Here is a 22302-nt window from a genome sequence, read left to right as displayed (position 1 = left end):
GAGGAGGAGGAAGAGGAGGTGACAGTCGCTCCCGGTGACTCCTCGGCCCCCCCTGCACATTGATCTGTTACTGAGCATTTCCTGCTTTTATCATCGTCACCTTCATCATCGCCAACACTCCAAGAGCCATCATGATTACCACTCTCAGTTCCATCATCACCGCCATCATTACACACATACACATACAAGTAAACAATTAAATATAGTGAAAAAAACTTTTCAAGCGAGTCGTGGCTGTGAGTTGTTGTATGTCAGCATACAGAGAGACGTATGTTGAGTTGCTTTGGCTGTAGCTACTGCCGGAGTCACGCCGACTCCAGACACCAGCCATGAGTGCCACGGGTGCCCGGTGGGGCCGGCTGCTGTCTCCTCGCGCTTCTATTGGTCTCCTCTCCTCGCATCCACAGTCTCACAGCTCGCTCCCCGGCAGTCTCTCCCAGCCCTCGATCAGTCTCCCTCCTGCCTTGCACCAGTGGCGTCGCCATAGCCCTCCTAGCCAGCCGGTCTCTGTGCGAGTCCCTGGGTCTCTGTGGATCTATGCGTCTCGGTATGAGTATGCTCTCTGTGCGAGTCTCTGTGCGAGTCTGGGTATTGCTCCGAGTCTGTGGGTCTCTGAATCTCTGCAGCCCTTCGAACGCCACCGTTTGTGCCGCTTCTCATCTTTGTGCCCAAACCATCCGGGCCTTGCCCCCTTCCAGAATACGAGCGACTTGAGGCTTGGGCTCGATCCTCCGCGCTCCTTTCCCAGGGAGTTGCTTTGGGAGAGGCGACGCCCCAGGGTTGTGCCGCGAGCGTTCGATCGGCTCCTCACGCGAGTCTCGTACCACGTGAGCGAAGCCACTCGCGCATCTCGTTTTGTTCCACTGCACAACCGAGCCGGGCTGCGCCGGGGCCTGGGCGGCCCGGGAGGTCGCCGCTGTTGTTTTTTTTTGTTCTGCTGCGAAAGCCGAGCCGTGCCGCCGACGTCACGTGCGGTGAACGAGGCTGGGTCGCAACGTGGGACTGTGGTTGACCCTGGCCCTGCTTGGCCCCAAACTAGAAGCTAGATTCCGATGTATTATTACGAGGCGAGCGTATCACGGTTTTGTTCCGACTCCGCTCGGCAAAATAGCCGGTGGTAAAACCTCCCGTGCCGAGAGCGTGCCAGTGGAAATGAAGGGGTATTGTAGCCGAGTGTCCGTGCCACTGCGATGCCACCATGATCGTGAGCTGCCTGGCCGGGGGGGTGAGTGCGGTGGAGTTCTATGCCCCCCGTATTAAACAACAGTGGGCTCCCCGTGTGCCCCCCAGTTCAGGGGCGGCTCCTTGGGGCGACTGGGGAGGCGCCCGGGGTCGAGTGAAAGAGACCGTGGCGCACAGCGCCGGTGATGTAGCCATCGCGTCCTTCTGCCAAATCGCGCAACGGTTGCACGGAGCTCGCTGGAGCTCCGGGGCCTGCTCGCTGGAGCTCCGGGGCCTGCTCGCTGGAGCTCCGGGGCCTGCTCGCTCGTCCGTGACGCACCGAGCTGCAGCTGCCGCACAGCCACAGCGGCTGTCCCGATGCACATGGCCCCGGAACGGCGGATCGCTGTTGGCCAGAGGACATTTGAATCGACCAGTGACTATGCCCACGTCACGTGCAACGGCGCAACTCTCGCGGCTTTCGTTCTCAAGTTCATATCCCGACACTCCACACCCTGCGTCACACCACACCCCGCGTCACACCACACCCTGCGTCACACCACAGCCCGCGTCACACCACAGCCCGCGTCACACCACTGCCCGCGTCACACCACACCCCGCGTCACACCACACCCCGCGTCACACCACACCGCGTCACACCACATCTCGTCACACCACACCTCGCGTCACACCACACCCCGCGTCACACCACACCCCGCGTCACACCACACCCGCCACACCCCGCCACACCCCACAGGGCTGGCGTGTTGGGGGGTGCGAGGGAGCGGTCGTGACGCGATTAGACGATGACGTCACACGGTGGTGGGCGTGAATGTATCATTACGGTGCTCACCTTAGCACTCACTCTCACTTTAACACTCGAACTGACAGTCACCCCAACACTCACTCTCACCCCAACACTCACCCTCACCCCAACACCCCAACACTCACCCTCACCCCAACACTCGCCCCAATACTTGCACTCACACCGCAACACTGACACCCACCCTTCACACTGAACTCCTGACACCGACTCCACACTAACAAAGACATCGGTACAGTACTCAAGTTGATCCCAAACCCTGCCATCAAATCTGACGAAGACACCACCGCCTCACCTGTAAATGGGTACACTATGTAAATGAGTACACTGCCATTGGCTAGAGACTAAATGAGTTCACCCTGTAAATGGGTACACTCTGTAAATGAGTACACTGCCATTGGCTAGAGACTAAATGGGTTCACTCTGTAAATGGGTGCACTCTGTAAATGAGTACACTGCCATTGGCTAGAGACTAAATGGGTTCACCCTGTAAATGGGTACACTCTGTAAATGAGTACACTGCCATTGGCGATAGACTAAATGGGTTCACCCTGTAAATGGGTACACTCTGTAAATGAGCACACTGCCATTGGTTACAGACTAAATGGGTTCACCCTGTAAATGGGTACACTCTGTAAATGCGCAGTCGCACCCGGCCTCTTCATCTGAGATCCTGCGGTTCGCTCAGGAATGGGGTCCCTGCCCCTTGTAACGCCCCCCCCCCACGATCCACATCCACCACGACCCCTCCCTCATCACCACCCCTCCTCCGTATGCCAGGAGGCCATCACGACGCACCTATGAGTGGGTGGTGTGTAACGGCACCACGCCGGGCCGCCTTTGTCTCCCCAGTGCTGACGTTTATGACCCACGGCGCCGTTGGGCTCGTAGCGCGGTGCGCTCGCCACCACGTCGCGTGATGCGGAGTGTAATAGGTGCTCGCTAACAGCACTCGATCCAGCAATCTATGTAGGCTGCATGCGGGATCTTTATATTGTGTGTGTGTGTACGTGTGCCAATAATGAAATACTGTATTACCAATCAACCTATCGCCCACCAAATTATAAACAACCATCGACTCGTAGCAAGTGTCAACCAGTACCAACCAATCGCATTGGATATCAACACAGCTTGACGCGGCCGTCTGGTGACCTTGCACTTTATTGACAGCTGGCACACAGGCAGGGTTGGCAGGACTGCTGCTGATGATGATGGTGGTGGTGATGGTGGTAACGATGGTAACGATGGTGACGGTGGTGACGGTAGTGATGGTGATCAGGGTGGGGTATGCGGCAGGTGAGATGAAATGAAGCCCTGATATTGTTGTTTCCAATGATGATGATAATGTTTGTGATTATGACGTTCGTGATGACGTTAATGCTGATGATGTTAATGCTGATACTTGTGATGATGATGCTGTTGAGCATCACGTGAAGGCTGACGGTCTCGCCGTTCGCAAACGATGACAGGAAGCGAACGTTCACAAATTAAACGACACAAAGCGAATTAAACCAAAAGCATTTAAATACAAGGCGGCTTATACAGGGCTCGAGTTCACACTGCTCCGGCACAGCCATTGCGACGACCGGTATACTGGACGTGGTGTGCCGGGTGCGTAGATATTCTCTGGGTCGCTGAAGGTAGACTGCGGGTCCACCAGCTCCCCATGTTTACCAACCATCGGGTGCGTGCAGTGTGTGTGTGCAGTGGCTTAACGTGCGTACGAATGAAAAAAGACAACCACGGCCGTAAACAAGGATAGGTATTCTGGACGTGGTGTGCCGGGTGAAATTAAGCCCTGGACCGAAGGCACTTAAAGGGTGGGGGGACACGGATGCAGGGGCTCGCCATGACGGTTTGGCAGTGTGGGGGGGAGGGGGGAGTGGGGGGCAGACTCCCCCGCCCCCCCGTGCCGCCCCCCCCCTCTCGTTTGGCAAGGTGGTTTTGTCCTCCGCTGATTGTCTCTGCTTAGTGGCACGAGGCCTGCGTCGCTCACCTGCACAGGTGAGGGGACAGGTAAGCGTGCAGGTGAGCATACAGGTGAGTATACAGTTAATGGCACAGGTGCGTGTACAGGTGAGCTTGCAGGTGCGTGTACAGGTGAGCACACAGGTGAGTGTATAGGTGATTGCACAGGTGAGTGTACAGCGTACAGGTGAGGGCACAGGTGATGTGAGGAGCGGCTGGCGTTTTTAAAGGGGCTGCGAGGTAATTGACCACAAAACAAGCGGTGGATTACGATGTCAAATCGACCAATCGGATTGAGGGAATACTCGGGCCAGCTCCGCAGGTGATGCAGGTGAGTGGACATACCTACTCCGTACACAGGAGACATGTGAGTCAGAAAGAGGTGAGGAGTTGAACAGTAGGAGAAAATGAAGGATGTGATGAGGTGAGTTTGGTGTGGATGAGGTGAGGCTGGGATGATGATATTGAGGAGGCACTCACGTGGACGAATCAGGCGGTGGACTGAGCTGCACACACGCACACAGGTGTCACAGGTGTCACAGGTGTTACAGGTCACGGATAGCCATCACACCGACCCACACAGGGTGAGTGGACAAGTGAGTGGGTGGGTGAGCGAAAGAGTGGGTGGGTACGTGAATGGGTGTGTGAGTGGGTTAGCGATCGGGCGGATGGGTGAATGCTTTGATGAAGGAATGAATGTACGAGTGTGTAAGCAATTGAAAGGGCCAGTGAGTGACTGAATCAATAATTGAATAACTGAATGAATGAGCGAAAGAATGTGTCAGTGAGTGAACAAAACATGAATTGGCGAATGAATAAGTGAATGGGTGAGTGCATGGGTGAGTGAGCGTCACAACCAAGGCTCCTCACCTGGGATGAGGCTATCAGAGCGATCTCCACGGTGCCTGCGCAGACGGTCACAAGATACATTACGCACAGTTACGCACAGTCACACAGAGTCACAGTTACAGGAAGTTACGTGGACCCTCACAGCTACTCCTCACCAGGTGAGGGCCAGGGGAGCTCTCTCCCGGCCCTCGCCTGCTCAAGGGTCTCACCTGTCCTGCGGGAATCTGCAGCGGCAGTGTTTACCTGCACACAAAGACAACGACACACACGCATACGTCAGTACTCGTGATTGTGTCTCAGTGCGTTTCAGCAGTGTGCATGTCTGAGTGTTGCGTGATGCTCGTGAAGGCCGCTACTGGGCAGTTGGAGGCAGTCGCCTTCCAACAACAACGGAGGGCGGAGGAGCGACGCTCACGACAACGAGCGGAGCGCCGGGTGACTAAAGCACAGCAGGTTGGCACAGTAGGGGGCACAAGTGGTGCATCAGCCAGTCATCTCAGTCGACCCGTGGCACCTGCTGGGTCTGCCCCGTGACCTCCTGCCAGCGGGCGTTCAACACTTCACGTGGCCTCAAGGTGCACATAGCCTGGCACAAACGTCGTGGTGACGTCACCGCCACTTAGTGGCGAATGGCGCTTGTTGTTGCGTGATACATTGCGTGTCTGATCTATGGGGAGCAGTCGTGCAGCGGTTAGCGCTATATTACGAAATCGGCGATCCGGGTTCGATTTACGCTCACGACCAAAACCGGTGTTGATTATCTGAAGTGGTCCTGGGACTCTCCTAGGTCGACTCAGCCTCAAATTAGTAACTGGTGTCGATGTGTAAACATCTCCATTCGGGAGACAAAGGCGGCCGGGCGTAGCGCTGACCACACACCTCCTCGTGTGCCGTGCCAGGATTCATAGGTGCTACTCTTTAACGGCACTTGCGCCAACAGTCTGTTGAGGCTACACAGGGTACCTTTGTCTGTGCACGCTGCGTGTGTGTGTGCGCTCACTGAACACGATGAGGAGTCCGGCCACGAAGAAGATGAAAGCGAGGGACAGCCCCCACTTACGCAGCGTTTCGTAGTCTGGCGGGGGGGGGGGCAGAGACGAGGCGCACAGCGGGGGCGGGGGGGTCGAGTTGGAGGCGGAGGGCTCGGGGTTGGGTCCGGTTTAGGGTGCACTGTGTACTCGTGTTTGTGTTGGGCCACGTGGTGTAAGTTCATGCTGACATCGTGTGTGCCACACATGTACCCGTGTGTGTCTGTGTACACACATGTAGCCGTGTGTGTCTGTGTACACACATGTGCCCGTGTGTGTGTCTATGTGTACACACATGTACCCGTGTGTGTGTCTATGTGTACACACATGTACCCGTGTGTGTGTACATACATGTACCCGTGTGTGTGTGTAAATACACATGTACCCGTGTGTGTGTGTGTGGGGGGAGCGGTAGTGTGGTGTTAGCGTACTGTACTACGAAGCCGGCGACCCGATTTCGATTTCCGATCACGGCCAAAATCAGTGACGATTATCTTATTCGGTCCTGGACCTCCCCCTAGGTCGACTCAACCTTAAATTGGTACCTGGTGCGGTGTAAAACATCGCCACTGGGGAGACAAAAACGATCGGGCGTTGTGCTGGCCACCCACCCACCCCCTCGTGTGCCACAGTGCCGCCCTTCTTCACAGGAGCTCGCTAACAGCACTTGCCCCAACAGTCTGGTAAAGCGACACGGGGGATATTTGTCTTTGTACACACATGTACCCATGTGTGTGCATGTACATTACATGTACGCGTGTGTGTCATGTGAGAATTCGTATCCTCTCTTAGCAGAAGCCACTCACCATAAGTCAACTTATCGGGCTGTTTAGGATTTCCTGTAGGGTGGGAGGGAGGGGGGAGGATGGAGGGAGAGAGAAGGAGGGAGGGAGGTTTAGGAGGAGGATCAAAGCACCGCAGGTCTGGACGTGGTGACCACGACTGTGATGATCCCGTCGACGGTTGCCATGACGATGACGGTGATGGTGAAGAGAGCGCCATGGAGACGATGACAGATGGATGGACGGATGGATGGAGAGATGGATGGGGGGTGTCATGGTAGAAGTGATTGTGATGATGACATTTGCCACGGTGATGCTGATGATGCTAATTGTGATGAAGCTGCCATCGCGATACTGACTGATGGTGGTGGTGATAGTGGTTGTGGTGGTTATGGTGGTGGTGTTACAAGTGTTGCTGGTGGCATTGCTGTGGTGCTAGTGGTTGTGGTGTTTTTGGTGGTTGTGGTGTTGCTGTGGTTGTAATAGTAGTGGTTGTGGTGCTGGTTGTGGTTGTGGTGGTGGTTGGAGTGGTGGTGGTGGTTGTAGTGGTGGTGGTGGTTGTGTTGCTGTGGTTACCGTCCACGGACGTCGCGTCCTCGGCCACGGCAACTGAAACAGAGAGGGCAGCGCGTCACCACACAGCTACCTCACCAGCTCCCTCACCAGCTCAACTCACCAGCTCCTCACTGAATTCCTCACCAGCTCCCTCACCAGCTCCCTCACCAGCTCAACTCACCAGCTCCTCACTGAATTCCTCACCAGCTCCCTCACCACCTCCCTCACCAGCTCCTCACTGAATCCCTCACCAGCTCAACTCACCAGCTCCTCACTGAATCCCTCACCAGCTCCCTCACCAGCTCCCTCACCAGCTCCCTCATTGAATCCCTCACCAGCCTCCCCACTGAATCCCTCACCAGCCTCCTCACCAGCTCCCTCACCATCTGCCTCACTAGCTCCCTCCTCTACCCTCACCAGCTCTCTCATTGTCTCACCAGCTCCAACTCCACTCCCTCACCGTCTCCCTCACCAGAGCTGGCAGAGAGAAAGGGAGAAAGAGAGAAAGAGCGATGTCCCAAACGCGGTATTTACTCTGCCGGCACCAGGGTGAGAGACAGGGCTGTCTAGAAGGGGAGGGACAACGGGCGAGGGAGCTGGTGAGGAGGGGGCTGGTGAGGAGTGGGAGGAGGGAGCTGGTGAGGAGGTGGAGGATGGAGCTGGTGAGGAGGGGGAGATGGGGGCTGGTGAGGGGGTGGAGAAGGGAGTTTGTGAGGAGGGGGCTGGTGAGGAGGAGACTGGTGAGGGGGTGGAGGTGGGGGCTGGTGAGGAGGTGGGGGCTGGTGAGGAGGTGGGGGCTGGTGAGGAGGAGGGGCCTGGTGAGGGGGTGGAGGAGGGGACCGGTGAGGAGGTGATTCGCCTGACCTCCCGTCCCCCACGTCACCCGTAGAGCAAATATTGACATGAAAACAGCTCCCGCACACACAAAGTCGAAGATCCCCCGTGTAGCCTTAACAGACTGTTTGGGCAAGAGCTGTTAGCGAGTAGCTATGAAGGTCGGCACGGCACGCGAGGGGGTGGGTGGCCACCACCCCGCCCGGCCCTCTTTGTCTGCTGAGTGGCGATGTTTACAATTGGCATCAAGTACCCATTTGAGGCTGAGTCGACCTGAAATCACATTGGAGTTCTGCAAGCCTCTCCTCATCGTGCCTGGCAAGGGGATGTTGAATAATCCTTTCCAGGATCTTTCCTGGCCTCACACTTCGGAGGGATTTGCCCTGATAGTTAGAATCAGTGTGGCCCCCCTTCTTAAGCATGCAGACCCCACCAAGGCATCCTTCCAAACCTGTGGAACCCAACCTGATGTCATGTAGGGCAGCCTGTATGTAAATGCCACCCTCTCTCACAGTTCACTTGGGAGATCGTCTCTGCTCAGTGCTTTACCTCGTCTCATGCTCTGGATCACCTTTCGCAATTCGTCAACTGATGTCACATCATGCAGCTACTCACAGGGGGTGGCTACTTCCCCCAATATTTGAGGCACAGCAGCTCCCCGGCAGATTCAATCCCTCGTTGCCCCGTGATGTTATCTGAGCTGATGGAGTTTCCCTCCTCCAAGACCTCAGAAATCCTCAGCAAACCTGAAAATATGTCCCTTGTGGTCAGAGATAAGATCACCGCTCTTTCCCTTGAGGACAGTAATAGATGTGGCGCTGCAAGTTACTTTTGCATGGAATTAAAGAGTGAGTTGTGATCGCTACTGAGGCAGTTTCCATAGCCTCTGCAACCCGCGACCTCCACTCATCCTTGCAGCACCACACAGCTTTCCGAACCTCTGAGCGAAGGCTGCCGTGAGCTTCCTCAATCTCAGACGTGGGACTGAGGAGGGAGGGTCTGAACCGTGTTCCCAAATGCCGTCATTGCTGCTGCATGAGCCACAGTCCTGAACCTCAATTCATCCTCAGCATCAGGAGGGGGGGGGGGGGGTGATGGCAACCCCAGCTTCGAGCGACGATGACATTCTCGCTTGCAACCTTCATCAGCGAGCCGAGACCAGGCCATTGTGGGTTTGAATGGGGTCCTAGATGCGCACCCACCACTGCAGTGGAAGAATGGCAGGCGCCTCTTGCAGTGGGCATGTCAGCTCCACGGTAGGTCCTGGCGTCAAGGGCATGGGCTCGCATCCGTTGTTCCGTCAATGTATCGTGGCACACACTGATACTGGCACGCCATCCCACTGACACTGACACGCCATCACACTGACACTGACACACCATCACACTGACACACCATCACACTGACAACAACCGCCATTCGTCACTCAGGGGTGGTGAAGTCACAACGGCGCTTGTGCCTGGCTAGGTGCACGCTCACACGCACTCACCACACACACTCACCACACACACTCCCTCACCTGTCAGCCCCAACGCGAACACGCAGATGGCGGCGAGAGCGTGCATGGTTCTAGCGTCAGACGGAGAGGGGAGAGAGGCAGCGTGTTTAGGTGTGAGTGGCAGCGTGGTGTTGGCGTGCGAGTGTGAGAACGTGTGTTGAGCTGTGAATGTGTGACAGTGCGTGTGTGTGTGCGAGTGAGTGTGTGTGCGTGTGTGTGCGAGTGAGTGAGTGTGTGTGCGTGTGTGTGCGAGTGAGTGTGTGTGCGCGCGAGTGAGTGTGTGTGCGTGTGTGTGCGAGTGAGTGAGTGTGTGTGCGTGTGTGTGCGAGTGAGTGTGTGTGCGTGTGTGCGCGCGAGTGAGTGTGTGTGCGTGTGTGTGCGTGTGTGCATGTTTGTGCGAGTGAGTGTGTGTGCGAGTGAGTGCGTGTGCGAGTGAGTGTGTGCGAGTGTGTGCGTGTGTGCATGTGTGTGCGTGTGTGTGTGTGCGCATGCGAGTGAATGTGTGTGCGTGTGTGTGCATGTGTGTGCGAGTGTGTGTGCGAGTGAGTGTGCGAGTGAGTCTGTGTGTCGTGGGTTGTGGTGGTGTCACGGTTAGCGCGCTGCGCTACGAACCTTGCGACTCAAGTTTGATTTCGGGTCACAGTCAACATCGGTGATGATTATCAGAACCGGTCCTGGGCCTCCCCTAGGTCGACTCAGCTTCAAATAAGTTACTGGTGCGATGCGTTAACATCGCCACTTTGGAGACAAATTGCGGCCGGGCGTGGTGCTGGCCACCCACCCCCTCGTGTGCCGTGCCGGCATCCATAGGTGCTCGCTAACAACACTTGCCCCAACAGTCTGTTAAGGCGACACGGGGGATCTTTGTTTTGTTGAGGTGTAAATGTGACTGTGTGTGTGTTGATATGTTAATGTGTTTATTGACCTGGTCAAGGCCTATGATACCATCTGTAGGCCTGGGCTCTGGGTTGTTCTTCGTGCTTTTGGAGTCCCTGACCCTCTGCTCACGATCATTTAGAACCTTCATGATGGTGAGCGGGCCCTGGTAAAACTACGTGGCCGGGAGTCAGAGACATTCCCTGTACACCTTGGGGTGCGACAGGGATGTCCTCTGGCTCCCACATTATTTAACATCTAGTTTGGCCACGTAGTTCGTGAAGCCTTCAATAGCTGTACCAGGGGAATCTCCATATGGTACAGATATAATGGGAGGCTGATCGATGCCCGGGTGCGGTCAAGGGATGGCTCCCTATTGCTCAATCACGTTATGTATGCCGATGATTTGGTAATATCTGCTCATTCAGAGGAGGGGTTGGAGACGCTGCTGCTGAGACTGGAGCGTGCTACTAAGAGATGGGGTCTTACCATCAGCGCCACCAAAACTAAGCACCTACCTGGGTATTTTGTACCATCGGACACTCCACCCCTACAACTCCCAATCGGTGATGGGGCAGTTGTGGAGAGTTTCCCATACCTGGGCAGTGTGCTTATGACCGGCTCCAGTTTAACAGCAGAGGTCTCACTCCGAATCAGTCGAGCGGCAAGCTAGCTGGTCTGTCGCTCCGCACTAAGCTTCAGGTCTTCTCGGCCACGGTCATTCCCTCCCTTCTCTATGCTTGCGAAACGTGGACCCCCTTTATGGAGCATCTTCGCCGGTTGGAAACATTTAGGCTGGCCTGCTTACGATCCATCCTGGGTTTAACCAGGCTGGAATGTGTGAAGAGCTCACAAATCCTTGAAAGATCTGGGCAAGGTCCCATCGGTGAGCTCCTCTGGCAGGCAAGGCTGTGTTGGCTGGGTCATGTAGCCCGCATGCCCAGCCACCGCATGCCGAAACAGCTTTTGTTCGGCCGGATCGAGGTGGCTAAATGGGCGTGGCACGGGCTAGAGAAGAGATGGAGTGATGTGGTACAGGAGGACGTGGAGCTGAGTGGACTTGCCGATGACTGGTACCAGCGGTGTCAAGATCGGCCTCTGTGGAGGAGGCTCGTGAAGGACGCTATTGGGCAGTTGGAGGCAGTCGCCCTCCAACAACAACGGAGGGCAGAGGAGCGACGCTCACAACAACGAGCGGAGCGCCGGGTGGCTAAAGCACAGCAGGTTGGCACAATGGGGGCACAGGTGGTGCACCAGCCAGTCATCTCAGTCAGTCGACCCGTGGCACCTGGATCTGCCCCGTGACCTCCTGCCCGCGGGCGTTCGACACTTCACGTGGCCTCAAGGTGCACATGGCCTGGCACAAGCGTCGTGGTGACGTCACCGCCACTTAGTGGCGAATGGCGCTTGTTGTTGTTGTGTTGGGGTTGGTGGACTTTGGTGTAGTGGTTCGCGTGCTGCACGAAACAATTCCCGGCCACGACCAACATCAGTGGAGATTTATATTTGAACCGATCCTGGGCTTCCCCAAGATGGATTCAGCCATAAATGGCGAATTGATGGAGTGTGAAAAATATCAGCACTGGGGAGACAAAGGCGGCCAGGCGCGGCGCTCGCCACATCACCTCCTTGTGTGCCTTAATATCACTTGCCTCTACAGCCTGTTCAAGGCTACATTGGAGATATTTGTCTTTTGTGTGTCAGGGAGCGGCGAGTGAGTGGGTGTGGTGTGTGTGGGGGCACGTTGGGATGTGTGAATGCTCAATGGTGTGTGTGTGGTACACGTGGTGTGTGTGTGTGGTACACGTGGTGTCTGTGTGTGTGGCACACGTGGTGTGTGTGTGTGGTACACGTGGTGTGTGTGTGGTACACGTGGTGTGTGTGGTACACGTGGTGTCTGTGTGTGGTACACGTGGTGTGTGGTACACGTGGTGTCTGTGTGTGTGGTACACGTGGTGTGTGTGTGTGGTACACGTGGTGTCTGTGTGTGTGGTGTCACATTTCTCGTGCAGTCCCCCCACCCCGTTTCTCGCTCTTGCGCAATTCCCCCTCTCTGCCCACACTCGATTGACCACGCGGTTGGGGCGCGGGAGGGTGGTGGTGGGGGTTAGGGAGATGGTGATAGTGGTGGTGGTGGTGAGGGAGAGTAGTGGGTGGTGGTGGTGGTGGTGGTGAAGGAGAGTGGTGGTGGTGAAGGAGAGTGGTGGTGGTGGTGGCGAGGGACAGTGAGTGGAGGGTGCATCATTCGAAATCATCTTTGGGAGTGAATCTCGTCTCTCCGTGTGCCCAGTCCACCACCACCATCACCACTATCATTGTCATCAGCAAGAATCAATATCATTGTCATCATCAGCAACTACAACAGCAACAACAATACGGTATGCTGATTCTGCTGATCATGGCAATTATTGATTAATCTGTTGAGTTTGTGTCTCGTAATTCTATGATTCATGCTGCAGCTAATGACGCTGCCACTGATGATGATGCTGCTGATGATGATGCTGCCACTGCTGATGATGCTGCTGATGATACCGCCGCCGTTGCTGATGATAATGAGCCGTGGCTTGCCCCGCGATTGAGGGTGTGGAGCAATGCGCGGATCGTGACAGTAAAATTATCCTCGGCTCAAAATAACGCAGCGACGCCCTGGGACAGACACACAGAGAGACAAAGATCCCCCGTATAGCCTCTGACGGATTTTTGGGGCAAGTGCTGCTCGCGAGGATAACCTTTGAAGGCCAAGGTGGCGCACCAGGATTGTGTCGCCAGCGACACGCCCCGGCCACCTTAGTCTCCCCAGTGCTGACATTTGTTATTTACATTCTGCTACATGTACTCGTATGGGGCTGAGTAGATGCAGGGGAGGTCCAGGACTGGTTCAGATGTCCGTCACTCTTATTTGGTCGTGAACGAACTCTGGCTGCCCGGTCCGGAGCGCAACGCGTTAACGACTGCGCCACTGCTCCCCATACGCACACAGACATTCACGTTCACACAATCTGCACCGAGCAGTGCGATGAAGTATGGTGAAACAAACAAAACGCATGGCTCGACATGGTGCGGGCCCACTTGAGCTGCTTGGGGCTCCTTGAGCTACTTGGGTCATTACGCTGTTGCTTGGTTTGCTGCAAAATAACAATACTGGAATAAGAACGTACAACAGGAGGGGCTCTGTCTCTCTCTCTCATGAAGAGAGTCGGAGTTGCGAGCAGGAGGAACCACAGACGAGCGGGAAAGCAGCGGCAGCCACGAGGTGAGTGGCCATCCCCCCGAGCTGCCGTCCTCCATATATCCAAGTGTTAGCGGCCAATGAATAAGCGTTTACATGTGGGGGGAAATCGAAGCAACACTCTCTGATACAGACGCAACGGGTGGAGTCCACACTTCGCGGTACCGCCTCCTGGTGGCGAGCCAGGGGTATGGCTCCTCGTCGCCGCTCGCGAGAAGGGAGTTCTACAACATCTTTGTGTGATCCACCAACGCTCGCAGCCGCGTGCAGCCACCGCCACCACCACCACAATGTCCACAGACAGCACGACAACCATAGCCGCTTGCTTGCAGACTGCAGGGGCAGACGATTCTCTGCCGCTCTCAGTCGGGAGCTCGGATGATTCACGGGGCCAGATTTTAATCTTCCAGAAAAAACGAGGATCCCAAGCATTCGGCCGATGTGTGGAAAATGCATTTCTGGGCCAGCGCAGGGCGCCAACAACGCGTGGCCTTGGCCAGGACAAAGTCCGCACGCGGGGGGCTGCACAGACAGGGAGGTCGCACGGTGGCTAGGGCCATTGCTGGAGGTCATGGTGGGGGGAGGTGGGGGGAGGTGGGGGATGGTGGGGGGAGGTGAGGGATGGTGGGGGGAGGTGGGGGGCAGTTGGGGCAGGTGGGGGGCTGGTGGGGGGAAGTGGGGGCTTGTGGGGGGAGGTGGGTGGGGGTGGAGACCGGATTGACACCGCGAGGCGGATCGAGGAGCGCGTGAATTTCGGTAGCGCGCGCAGGTTGGTGACGTCACCCGCTGTGATTGTGGTGATTGTGGTGATTGTTAACAACTGAATTCAACACGTTCGTCAATAAAACTGTGGCATTGAGAGTAAATCTATGTCATGGACAACATTTCAGGCCATGGCCCTTGGTTTCGGGCCATGGACTGTGAAGAAGGACCATTGCCCGAAACGTCACCTATCATATACATTATTTTGTCTTTGAAGGCCAAAGACAAAGAACTCCCGTATAGCCTTAACAGAATGTTGGGGCAAGTGCTGTTAGTCAGCACCTATGAAGGCCGGCACGGTACACCAGGCGGTGCGTGGCCAGCACTACGCCAGGCTGTCTTTGTCTTCCTAGTGGCGATGTTTACACACCGCACCGGGTATTAATTTGAGGCTGAGTCGACCTGGGGGAGACCCCACACTTGTTCAGATAATCGTCACTGGTGTTGGCCGTGAGCGGGAATTGAACCCGGGTGGCCAGGTTCGTAGTGCAGCTCGTTAACTGCTGCACTATCGCTCCCCACACACACACACGTGTGTGTGTGTGTGGGGAGCGGCAGTGTGTGTGTGTTAAACTTCTTTCGCACCGTGCGTAGCCAACCGTGTTAATCGGAAGGGCGGGAGAAGGGCAACAAGCTAAACACAAAAAGCAGTTTTTTTTGCGTTTAGTTTCGAACCGGTTCATATAATCGTCACTGGTGATGGGCGTGAGCGGGATTCGAACCCGGGTGGCCGGGTTCACACACGCGCGGTGTCAAGAGCGTAGGCGACGGTGACAGCCTAGCAAGCGGGAACGCGTCCCAGCGGCCACGGAGATGGAGCGATGAAATGATGGCGTGCGCGGCGGACGCTGGGTGCATTTTCATCGTTGGCGACGGCGTGCGGAGGAGGCCTTCGTCCCAACAGTGAAGCCATCATGGCAGCAGAAGCTGCTGCTGATGATGATGATGAAGACTGTAGGATGTTTTAATAAAACATTGTCCACATTCGAAATTGGATGTGCGCGGCTTCTGCGCGACGCTCCCGACAGTGCGGGAAATTGGCATCTGTGTTCGGGCGGCAGGAATTGATTTGTACCGAGCGCTGTGACCGGTATCGTGCTGAACTTTATCCCAGTAAACGGCTCGGTATTGACAACAGACCCAGTGGTGACTGAGAAACGTGGTCCTGGTTTGCGCCACTGTGGACGAGGTGGCGGCCCTACTTCAGAGCAGGGCATGCCCATACATACTCGCGAGTCAAAGGTCACGGCCGCATCGCTGACAATTAAACGTTGAATCGCAAAATGTGTAATGTAACGTAACAGTGTCAAACGTGCCTGCTGTTCACAACGCGTTTGAGTGGGGGTGACAGTGTGCGCTGAGGCTGTTGTGTCCGCGCTGGGCCGCAAATCTGACGTTGGGGGGGGGGGGGGTGTTGTGGAGTGGATGGAGGGGCTGGTGGTGGTGGGGGGGAGGTCATTGAGGCCACGCCGTGACGCGAGACCAGCCCCGGGAAATTCAGCCTCCAGCCCGAGCGGACTGCCCGGGCGCAGTTGACACAACAGCCGCGGCTACGGCGCCAGGCCAAACCAGAGTCGTGCGGCGCTCGTGGGCGGCACAAACACCCGCGCTTCGCAGCAAGGAGGCCCCCCTCCCCCCGACGCTGAGTTCGACTACCGACTGGGGCGCCTTCCTGCGTGGCGCGTGGAGTTTAGATGTTTCCTCCCTCTCCTCTGTTGAGTGTGAGCGAGTGTAGTTTGTATTCTCTCCCCCTGTCCTGCGAGGGTCTTACTCCGGGTTCACCGGTTCCCTCCCACAGCTAAAACAAAACACGATGTAACTGAAATTGGCCAAACCACATCCCCAATATTGAAACAAAAAGCCACCTGCAAATTACTCAGCTGTAGACCACACCCAGCAGCAGCAGCAGTAACATCCCCCCCCCCCCACCGCGAAAACCCGGCAGGACCCTCCTCAAAAAGAGTCTTAAAACTCAGGGAGGCCTTCCTGGGTACACTAGTACAGTACAACAACAATAATATATTAGAGAACAGATAATGGAGTCCCGCCTCAGAGTGCTGAAGGCGAAACCCTTCAGGAGCCATTGACGTGGTGGGAGCTGTGCTGCCAGATTCTCTCCAGACGATAGTGGGCATGGCTGGCTGGCTGCCTGACACTCAAAGACAAAGGCTCTTCGTATAGCCTTCAACAGACTGTCGGGGCACGGCACACGAGGGGGTGGGTGGCCAGCACCACGCCCGGCCACCTTTGTCTCCCGAGTGGCGATGTTTACACACGGCACCAGGTACTCATTTGAGGCTGAGTCGACCTAGGGGAGGCACAGGATCTGTTCAGATAATCGTCACTGCTATAGGCAGTGGACGGGAATCGAACTTGGGTGGCCGGGCTTGTAGCCCAGCGTGCTAACCGCTGTGTCACCGCTCCCCACATTCACGTACAAACACACGGACACAGGCGGATACGGTAACAGCCACACAAGGACACGCGCAGTTACAAAGTTACACACAGTCACACAATTACACAGCCACGCAGCCACAACAAATACAAGGATCCGCTGTGTCGCCTACAGATGCATATGGGACACGTGCAGCCAAGACAAATAGACGCAACAAAGATCCCGCGTATGGCCTTGACAGACTTTTGGGGCAAGTGCTGTTAGCGAGCACCTATGAAGGCCGGGCCAGCAACACACACACTCAGTCACACGTACAGTCTCTCACACACACACAGTTACACAATGATAAAGATCTCCTGTGTAGCCAATGCAGAAAGTGGGGGAAAGCGCTGTAAGAGAGCACAGGCACGACCATATGGCCACGCGCAGTCTTTCACACAAAGACAAAGATCCCCCGTATAGCCTACGTGGAATGTAGGGAGAAAGCCATGTGAGCGAGCACAGGAGTGGGTGGTGTGGCGAGCACCACGCCCTAGCGCCTTTGTCTCTCTAGCGCCGATGTTTACACACCGCCCCCGTTATTCAGGGCCGAGTGTACCTAGGCAAGGTCCGGTCGGGACACGTTGTGAAAAATATCACTTGGCTACAAAGGCAATGCTCACCCATGTAGTCTGCACACAATGTTGGGACACGTGCTGTGAGCGCGCCATACACGCAGAGTGACACACACGACCGCACGGTGGTGGTAGTGGTGGTGTCGGGATGTAGTAGGGTGTGGAGTGATTGTGTCACGCCTCAACACGTTACAACAAGACGAGGGTGACAGCATGCCACGGACTTCACAGCGACACGCGAACCAAGTAAAACATCAGACGCGTCAGCAGCATCAGAATAACTATCATCATCATCACCATCAGCAGGAACATCGCTCGTGAGCCGCGTTCAGGGTTAGGACGAGCACCGCCGCCTTTGTTTCCTTGACTTTCCTATGTTCGGGTTCGCACGCACCTCAAGCTTAACGCGGCTCATCAGCGAGACAGCTGCTGAAGATGCTGCTGCTGATGATGACGACGACGAGTATGGCCCCTATGGGGTTCGCGTCGACCCGAACCCCGACTCGCACCCCGACTCCGCGTGCCCTTAACCCACACCTAACGGCCCCTCTCTCTACCCCCCACCCTCTCTCTCCACCCCCTGTGCTCCCTCTCAAATATCCCCGGGATGGGGTGGCGGGGACTAACACCAACCCCCTCGTGGCTCACCAGGCGAGGAGGTGGACGAGGTGGTCGCGGGTGTAGATCCGAGCGAGGCTGATTCTTGAAGTGCGCACTCCCCTGCTGCTGCTCCTCTCCCACTGCCTCCTCCTCCTCCTCCTCCCCCGCCTCCCCTCCCCGAACAGCCTTGTTCACGCCTCCCGTGGTTCGGACCGTGTGGCCCATACGCACCACCGTACGTAGCCAACCGCGCCAATCAGAGGTGCGGGGGAAGGACAACAAACTCAAACACAAAAAAGCAGTTCTAAAGAAAATAGTTTTCCATCGAGATTTTAAAGCGCATAGCTTCAGTGGCTTCCTAATTTCGGGAGGAAGAGGCGTTCCAGACGGCCGGAGAAGCGCATCTGAAAGCGCGCGACGCAATGACCTCTGTGTTCGATTGACCTCGCGGAATCAATGCTGATACTTTACCCGCACGTCCGCCTTTGTCTCCCCAGTGCTAATGGTTACTCGCTGCAGTACACGAAGGGACTGATGTATCGTGTCCCTTGGTGTACGTTAGTGTGTATGAGTGAGTAAACATCACCCCTGGGGAGACAAAGGCGGCCGGGCACGGTGCTGGCCACCCCCCCCCCCCCCCCCATCGTGTGCCATGCCGGTCTTCATCAGGGCTCGCTAGCAGCACTTGCCCCGACACTCTGTTAAAGGCCGCTATCGTCTGTAAGTGAGGCTGTCAGTGTGTCAGCATTGTTGACTAACTCGTTGCCGCCTTTGTCTCTCTGAGTGGTCTCGAGTCGATGAGAAGGAGGCAGCAGCCACAGCTGTGGCTGGGTCTGTTTTGTTTTGCTGAAGAGGATGTGAGGGGCTGGGAGGGAGAGGCCGTGCCCAGTGATGGCTGTGGTTGTGGGCGCCCAGGGAGGGAGGGAGAGGAGGAGGGGAGGTGGCGGGTTTGGCAGATGCCGAGTATGGGGGGCGTAGTGGATTTGGGAGGCTTTCAATGACGTGTAGCTATGTGTGAGATGGCGGGAGCTGCGATATGGTATGTTTGGGGGCTAAGGGGGTATGCTGGGGTATAGAGGGGGTAGGGGTACTGAGAGGGTGCATGTACAGGGGGTGTGTAGAGGCCAGAATCGCCATCACCATCAGCCGTGATCAAGTTGGTGGTGACGAGCACACAGAAAGAAGACGAAAACAATTTGACCAAACGAATCGAATCGCGTTCCCTGAATCGCGATCATTCATCGATGAACCGGCAGGGCACACGAGGGGCGGTGTAGCCAGTGCCACGTCCGGCCGCCTTTGTCTCCGCAGTACTTTCTTGTACCAGGTACTTACTCACTGCCTTGGTCTCCTGGTGTGTGGCTGCGCAGCTGCTCCCGACCATCCTCAAGCTCTGTGTGCTACCTCAAGAGTTCCGTGCCACCTTGTGTGAGCGCTGTGAAGCCTCCCCACCCCACCACCGCGTTACATAATGGCCAGGTGTTCAACCTGAGCCGCGTCTCACCGACTTGGCACGCCTCAATCTGACCGCAAGACCATCCAGCGTGTCCCTGTGAGACATCTTTGATTCTTGAGCAGATGAAGAGCAATGATTGCAAGCGGCGGCCGATTGCTGTGAGGCCGCCGTCTCGCCACCACTCATCCATCCTTGAGGGGCCCTCCACGACGCTAGGAGACCTGCCCATGGTTATTTATGATGTATCTAACGCGATGCTTGTTTACGAAAGTAAAGCCTCACTGAGTCTCAAGACTACTTTTTCAGGAGGGTCCTGCGAAGGTTTTTACAGTAGGGGTTGGGATTCGATGTTGCTGCTGCTGTGTGATCTCAATTGTGTATTCTGCAGGTGAGTTGTCAGCATTTAGGATGTTGTTTGGCCAATTACGTTTACGTTGAGTGGGGGGGGGGGGGTGCTATAGGTGGAAACTGGAGGACCCGGAGGAAAGCCATGCTAACAGTGGGAGAGAATACAAACTCCGCACACTCATCCATACACACGCTCACTCTCTCACACTCTGCAGAACACGGGGAGAACATACAAAAAACTACAGTCACACACTCAACAATAACAACAGCCGTCATTCGCCACTAAGTGACGGTGACGTCACCACGGCGCTTGTGCCAGGCTCGGTGCACGTTGAGGCCACGTGAAGTGTCGAACGCCCTCTGGCAGCAGGTCACGGGGCAGATCCAGGTGCCATGGGTGGACTGACTGAGTCACTGAGATGACTGGCCGATGCACCACCTGTGCCCCCTACTCTGTCAACCTGCTGTGTTTTTTCAGCCACCCGGCGCTCCGCTCGTTGTTGTGAGCGTCGCTTCTCTGCCCTCCGTTGTTGCCGGAGGGCGACTGCCTCCAACTGTCCCAGTAGCGTCCTTCATGAGCCTCCTCAACACTCGCGCACACTCTCACACACAAAGACAACGGCTCACATTCTCATACCCTGCAGAACAGGCGGAGAACACACAGGCAGGTGCCTGAGGAGTCGAACCCAGGACCCTCTAGCTGAGGTGCACGTGCCACAACTGCGCTGCCTACCTGACATTCAGATTTCCAGATTTATTTCTGTATGGTTTATTTTCCTGTGAATTCTCTTTGCTCCATTGTGGCCTCGTATCCTACGAATAAAAGTAACAAATAAGCAGGACATTCAACTTCTACCCACATCTGTCCCACCACATGAACAAATATTAACGTATTTCTTTACCCATCCCATCAGCTACACGTGGTGGCCTTCTGGGAGTGCACGGGGACACTTTTAAGTGAAGGAGGCGTTTTGCCTTCTCATTGCTGCTGTGATTCCAAGTTACTGCCTTTGTCATTGTTGTGACCTTAGTCACTCTTACACATGAGACTCCTATCCTGGTCTCTTCACGTCTCACCTTGGTTACACAAAATCAACTTGACACTCGAAACGAGCTGAGCTTACAGGGGGCGGAGCCGTGGCGCAGTGATATGCGCACTGTGTAGTCCATCAATGTAACCCGGCTGCCCGAGTTCAATTAATCCCCTGCCACGGTTAACATCAGTGGCGATATCTGACTGGGTTGTGCACTCCTCCCTCCCACCACCACCACCACCACCTAACCAGCTCTCATTGACCAGCGTGGTGAAGTATGGTCAAACAACCTCCCCACAACCTACACGGCGTGAAGATGCCTTGATCCAGCAGTAGAATGATACAGAGCTGTCATGTACATCTGTTTTGAAATCTCGAGAGATCTGGCTCATTACCATCAGTCCTTAGAGACGGTAAAAGGCGCAGCCCTGCAACTGCTAGCTCACGCCACTGCTGGCGCAAGAGTCGTCACTAGGAGGGAGCTCTGGGGAGCCCCTGCAGAGGCTATTTGGTCTACTCTTTCACGCTGGACAGAAGCCTTGGAAGAGGTGTTAATTACCCACAAATCCCGCCACACGCCACTTGCATGCCGACCACAGACTTAGCTGGGGTGAACACATTTATACTGCTGGCATGGGATGAGTTGGGATGGGTGGGCGGTGCGGGATTTGCGAAATTCGCCCTCATTGTTTCAACTGGCGCGCCGGGAGATAGAACCGGCGAAGTGTGGCTCACAAGTCACGTGTTCAACACAAGTCACGTGTTCAACAAAGTCACGTGTTCAACACAAGTCTCAGTAACACGAGGGATGAACAGGGGCTTACGTAACAAACACGAGCTCGCGATCTCTCAGCTGGCAAGGGGTTGGGTGCCCCGCGAATGAAACGACGGCTCGGTAATAAACCCAATTAATCTTCAGATATAGCGCCAGGCCAATTAATTAAGACGTTAAGGTCGATTGTTTTTTATTCACATCACAATGAATCAACAGATGCGCGTGCTACAGCGCCACCTCGTGAGCTCACGGCTCCCATCCCAGTCCCAGCTGCCAATGGGACCACGTTGGACAGTCATTCTCGAACGGAGACGGATTTTCTCTTGCCAATTCCACTGCTGGATGAGGGTCGCCCTTTCCCACACCGTGTGGGTCGTGGGGGAGTTCATTATTTGACCACACTTCACCACGATGGTCAGCACGGAGGCGAGCGGAGGCGGATCTAGAAACTCCTGTGGCGGGAGAGGGCCCGGTCCTGAAAAGTCTAGCTTTTTGAAATATGGTTTTCTTATCTGGGAAAATAAATTAACTGAATGTTTAGAGCAGACGATGTTAACTCTACAGCTGCAGAACACGCGGAAATGTTTAATGACGGTGTTTATGCAACTGGCACCGAGTGAACATGGAACATTGGGCCAACGTTGATCCAACGTTTCCAATCGCACGCCAGCATTGTCCCAACGTTGGCTCAACGTTGGCGTGTTTACTTGGCAAG

At 55.6% G+C, this 22302-nt stretch overlaps 1 protein-coding gene across 1 annotated transcript; it reads right to left on the bottom strand.

Moving 5' to 3' along the window:
• Nucleotides 1–3127: 3127 nt before the first annotated feature.
• On the bottom strand, nt 3128–18156 carry LOC116948221 (sodium/potassium-transporting ATPase subunit gamma-like). Its single transcript, XM_032964713.2, has 9 exons — nt 18023–18156; nt 9520–9569; nt 7188–7220; nt 6636–6668; nt 5802–5876; nt 5011–5044; nt 4823–4857; nt 4433–4458; nt 3128–3980 (listed from the first exon to the last, which is right to left on the bottom strand). The coding sequence occupies exons 2-8, from the start codon at nt 9563–9565 to the stop codon at nt 4442–4444; spliced, it is 273 nt and encodes a 90-aa protein (XP_032820604.2). The 5' UTR covers nt 9566–9569; nt 18023–18156; the 3' UTR covers nt 3128–3980; nt 4433–4441.
• Nucleotides 18157–22302: the final 4146 nt, after the last annotated feature.

This window comes from Petromyzon marinus, chromosome 32 (genome assembly GCF_048934315.1).
Source record: "Petromyzon marinus isolate PM22_M1 ecotype Great Lakes invasive population chromosome 32, UKy_Petmar_22M1.pri1.0, whole genome shotgun sequence".
Classification (NCBI taxonomy): domain Eukaryota; kingdom Metazoa; phylum Chordata; class Hyperoartia; order Petromyzontiformes; family Petromyzontidae; genus Petromyzon; species Petromyzon marinus.
This window is presented reverse-complemented; position numbering and strand designations above follow the sequence as displayed.

Bases quoted from the DNA above. Each gene is read 5' to 3' on its own strand.
- LOC116948221 (XM_032964713.2), bottom strand. From the start codon at position 9,565: ATGCACGCTCTCGCCGCCATCTGCGTGTTCGCGTTGGGGCTGACAG. The intron at 5,877-6,635 runs GTGAGTGGCTTC...CCCCCCCGCCAG, and splicing joins GCCCGATAAGTTGACTTATG to ACTACGAAACGCTGCGTAAG. The intron at 4,858-5,010 runs GTGAGACCCTTG...CCGTCTGCGCAG, and splicing joins TGCAGATTCCCGCAGGACAG to GCACCGTGGAGATCGCTCTG.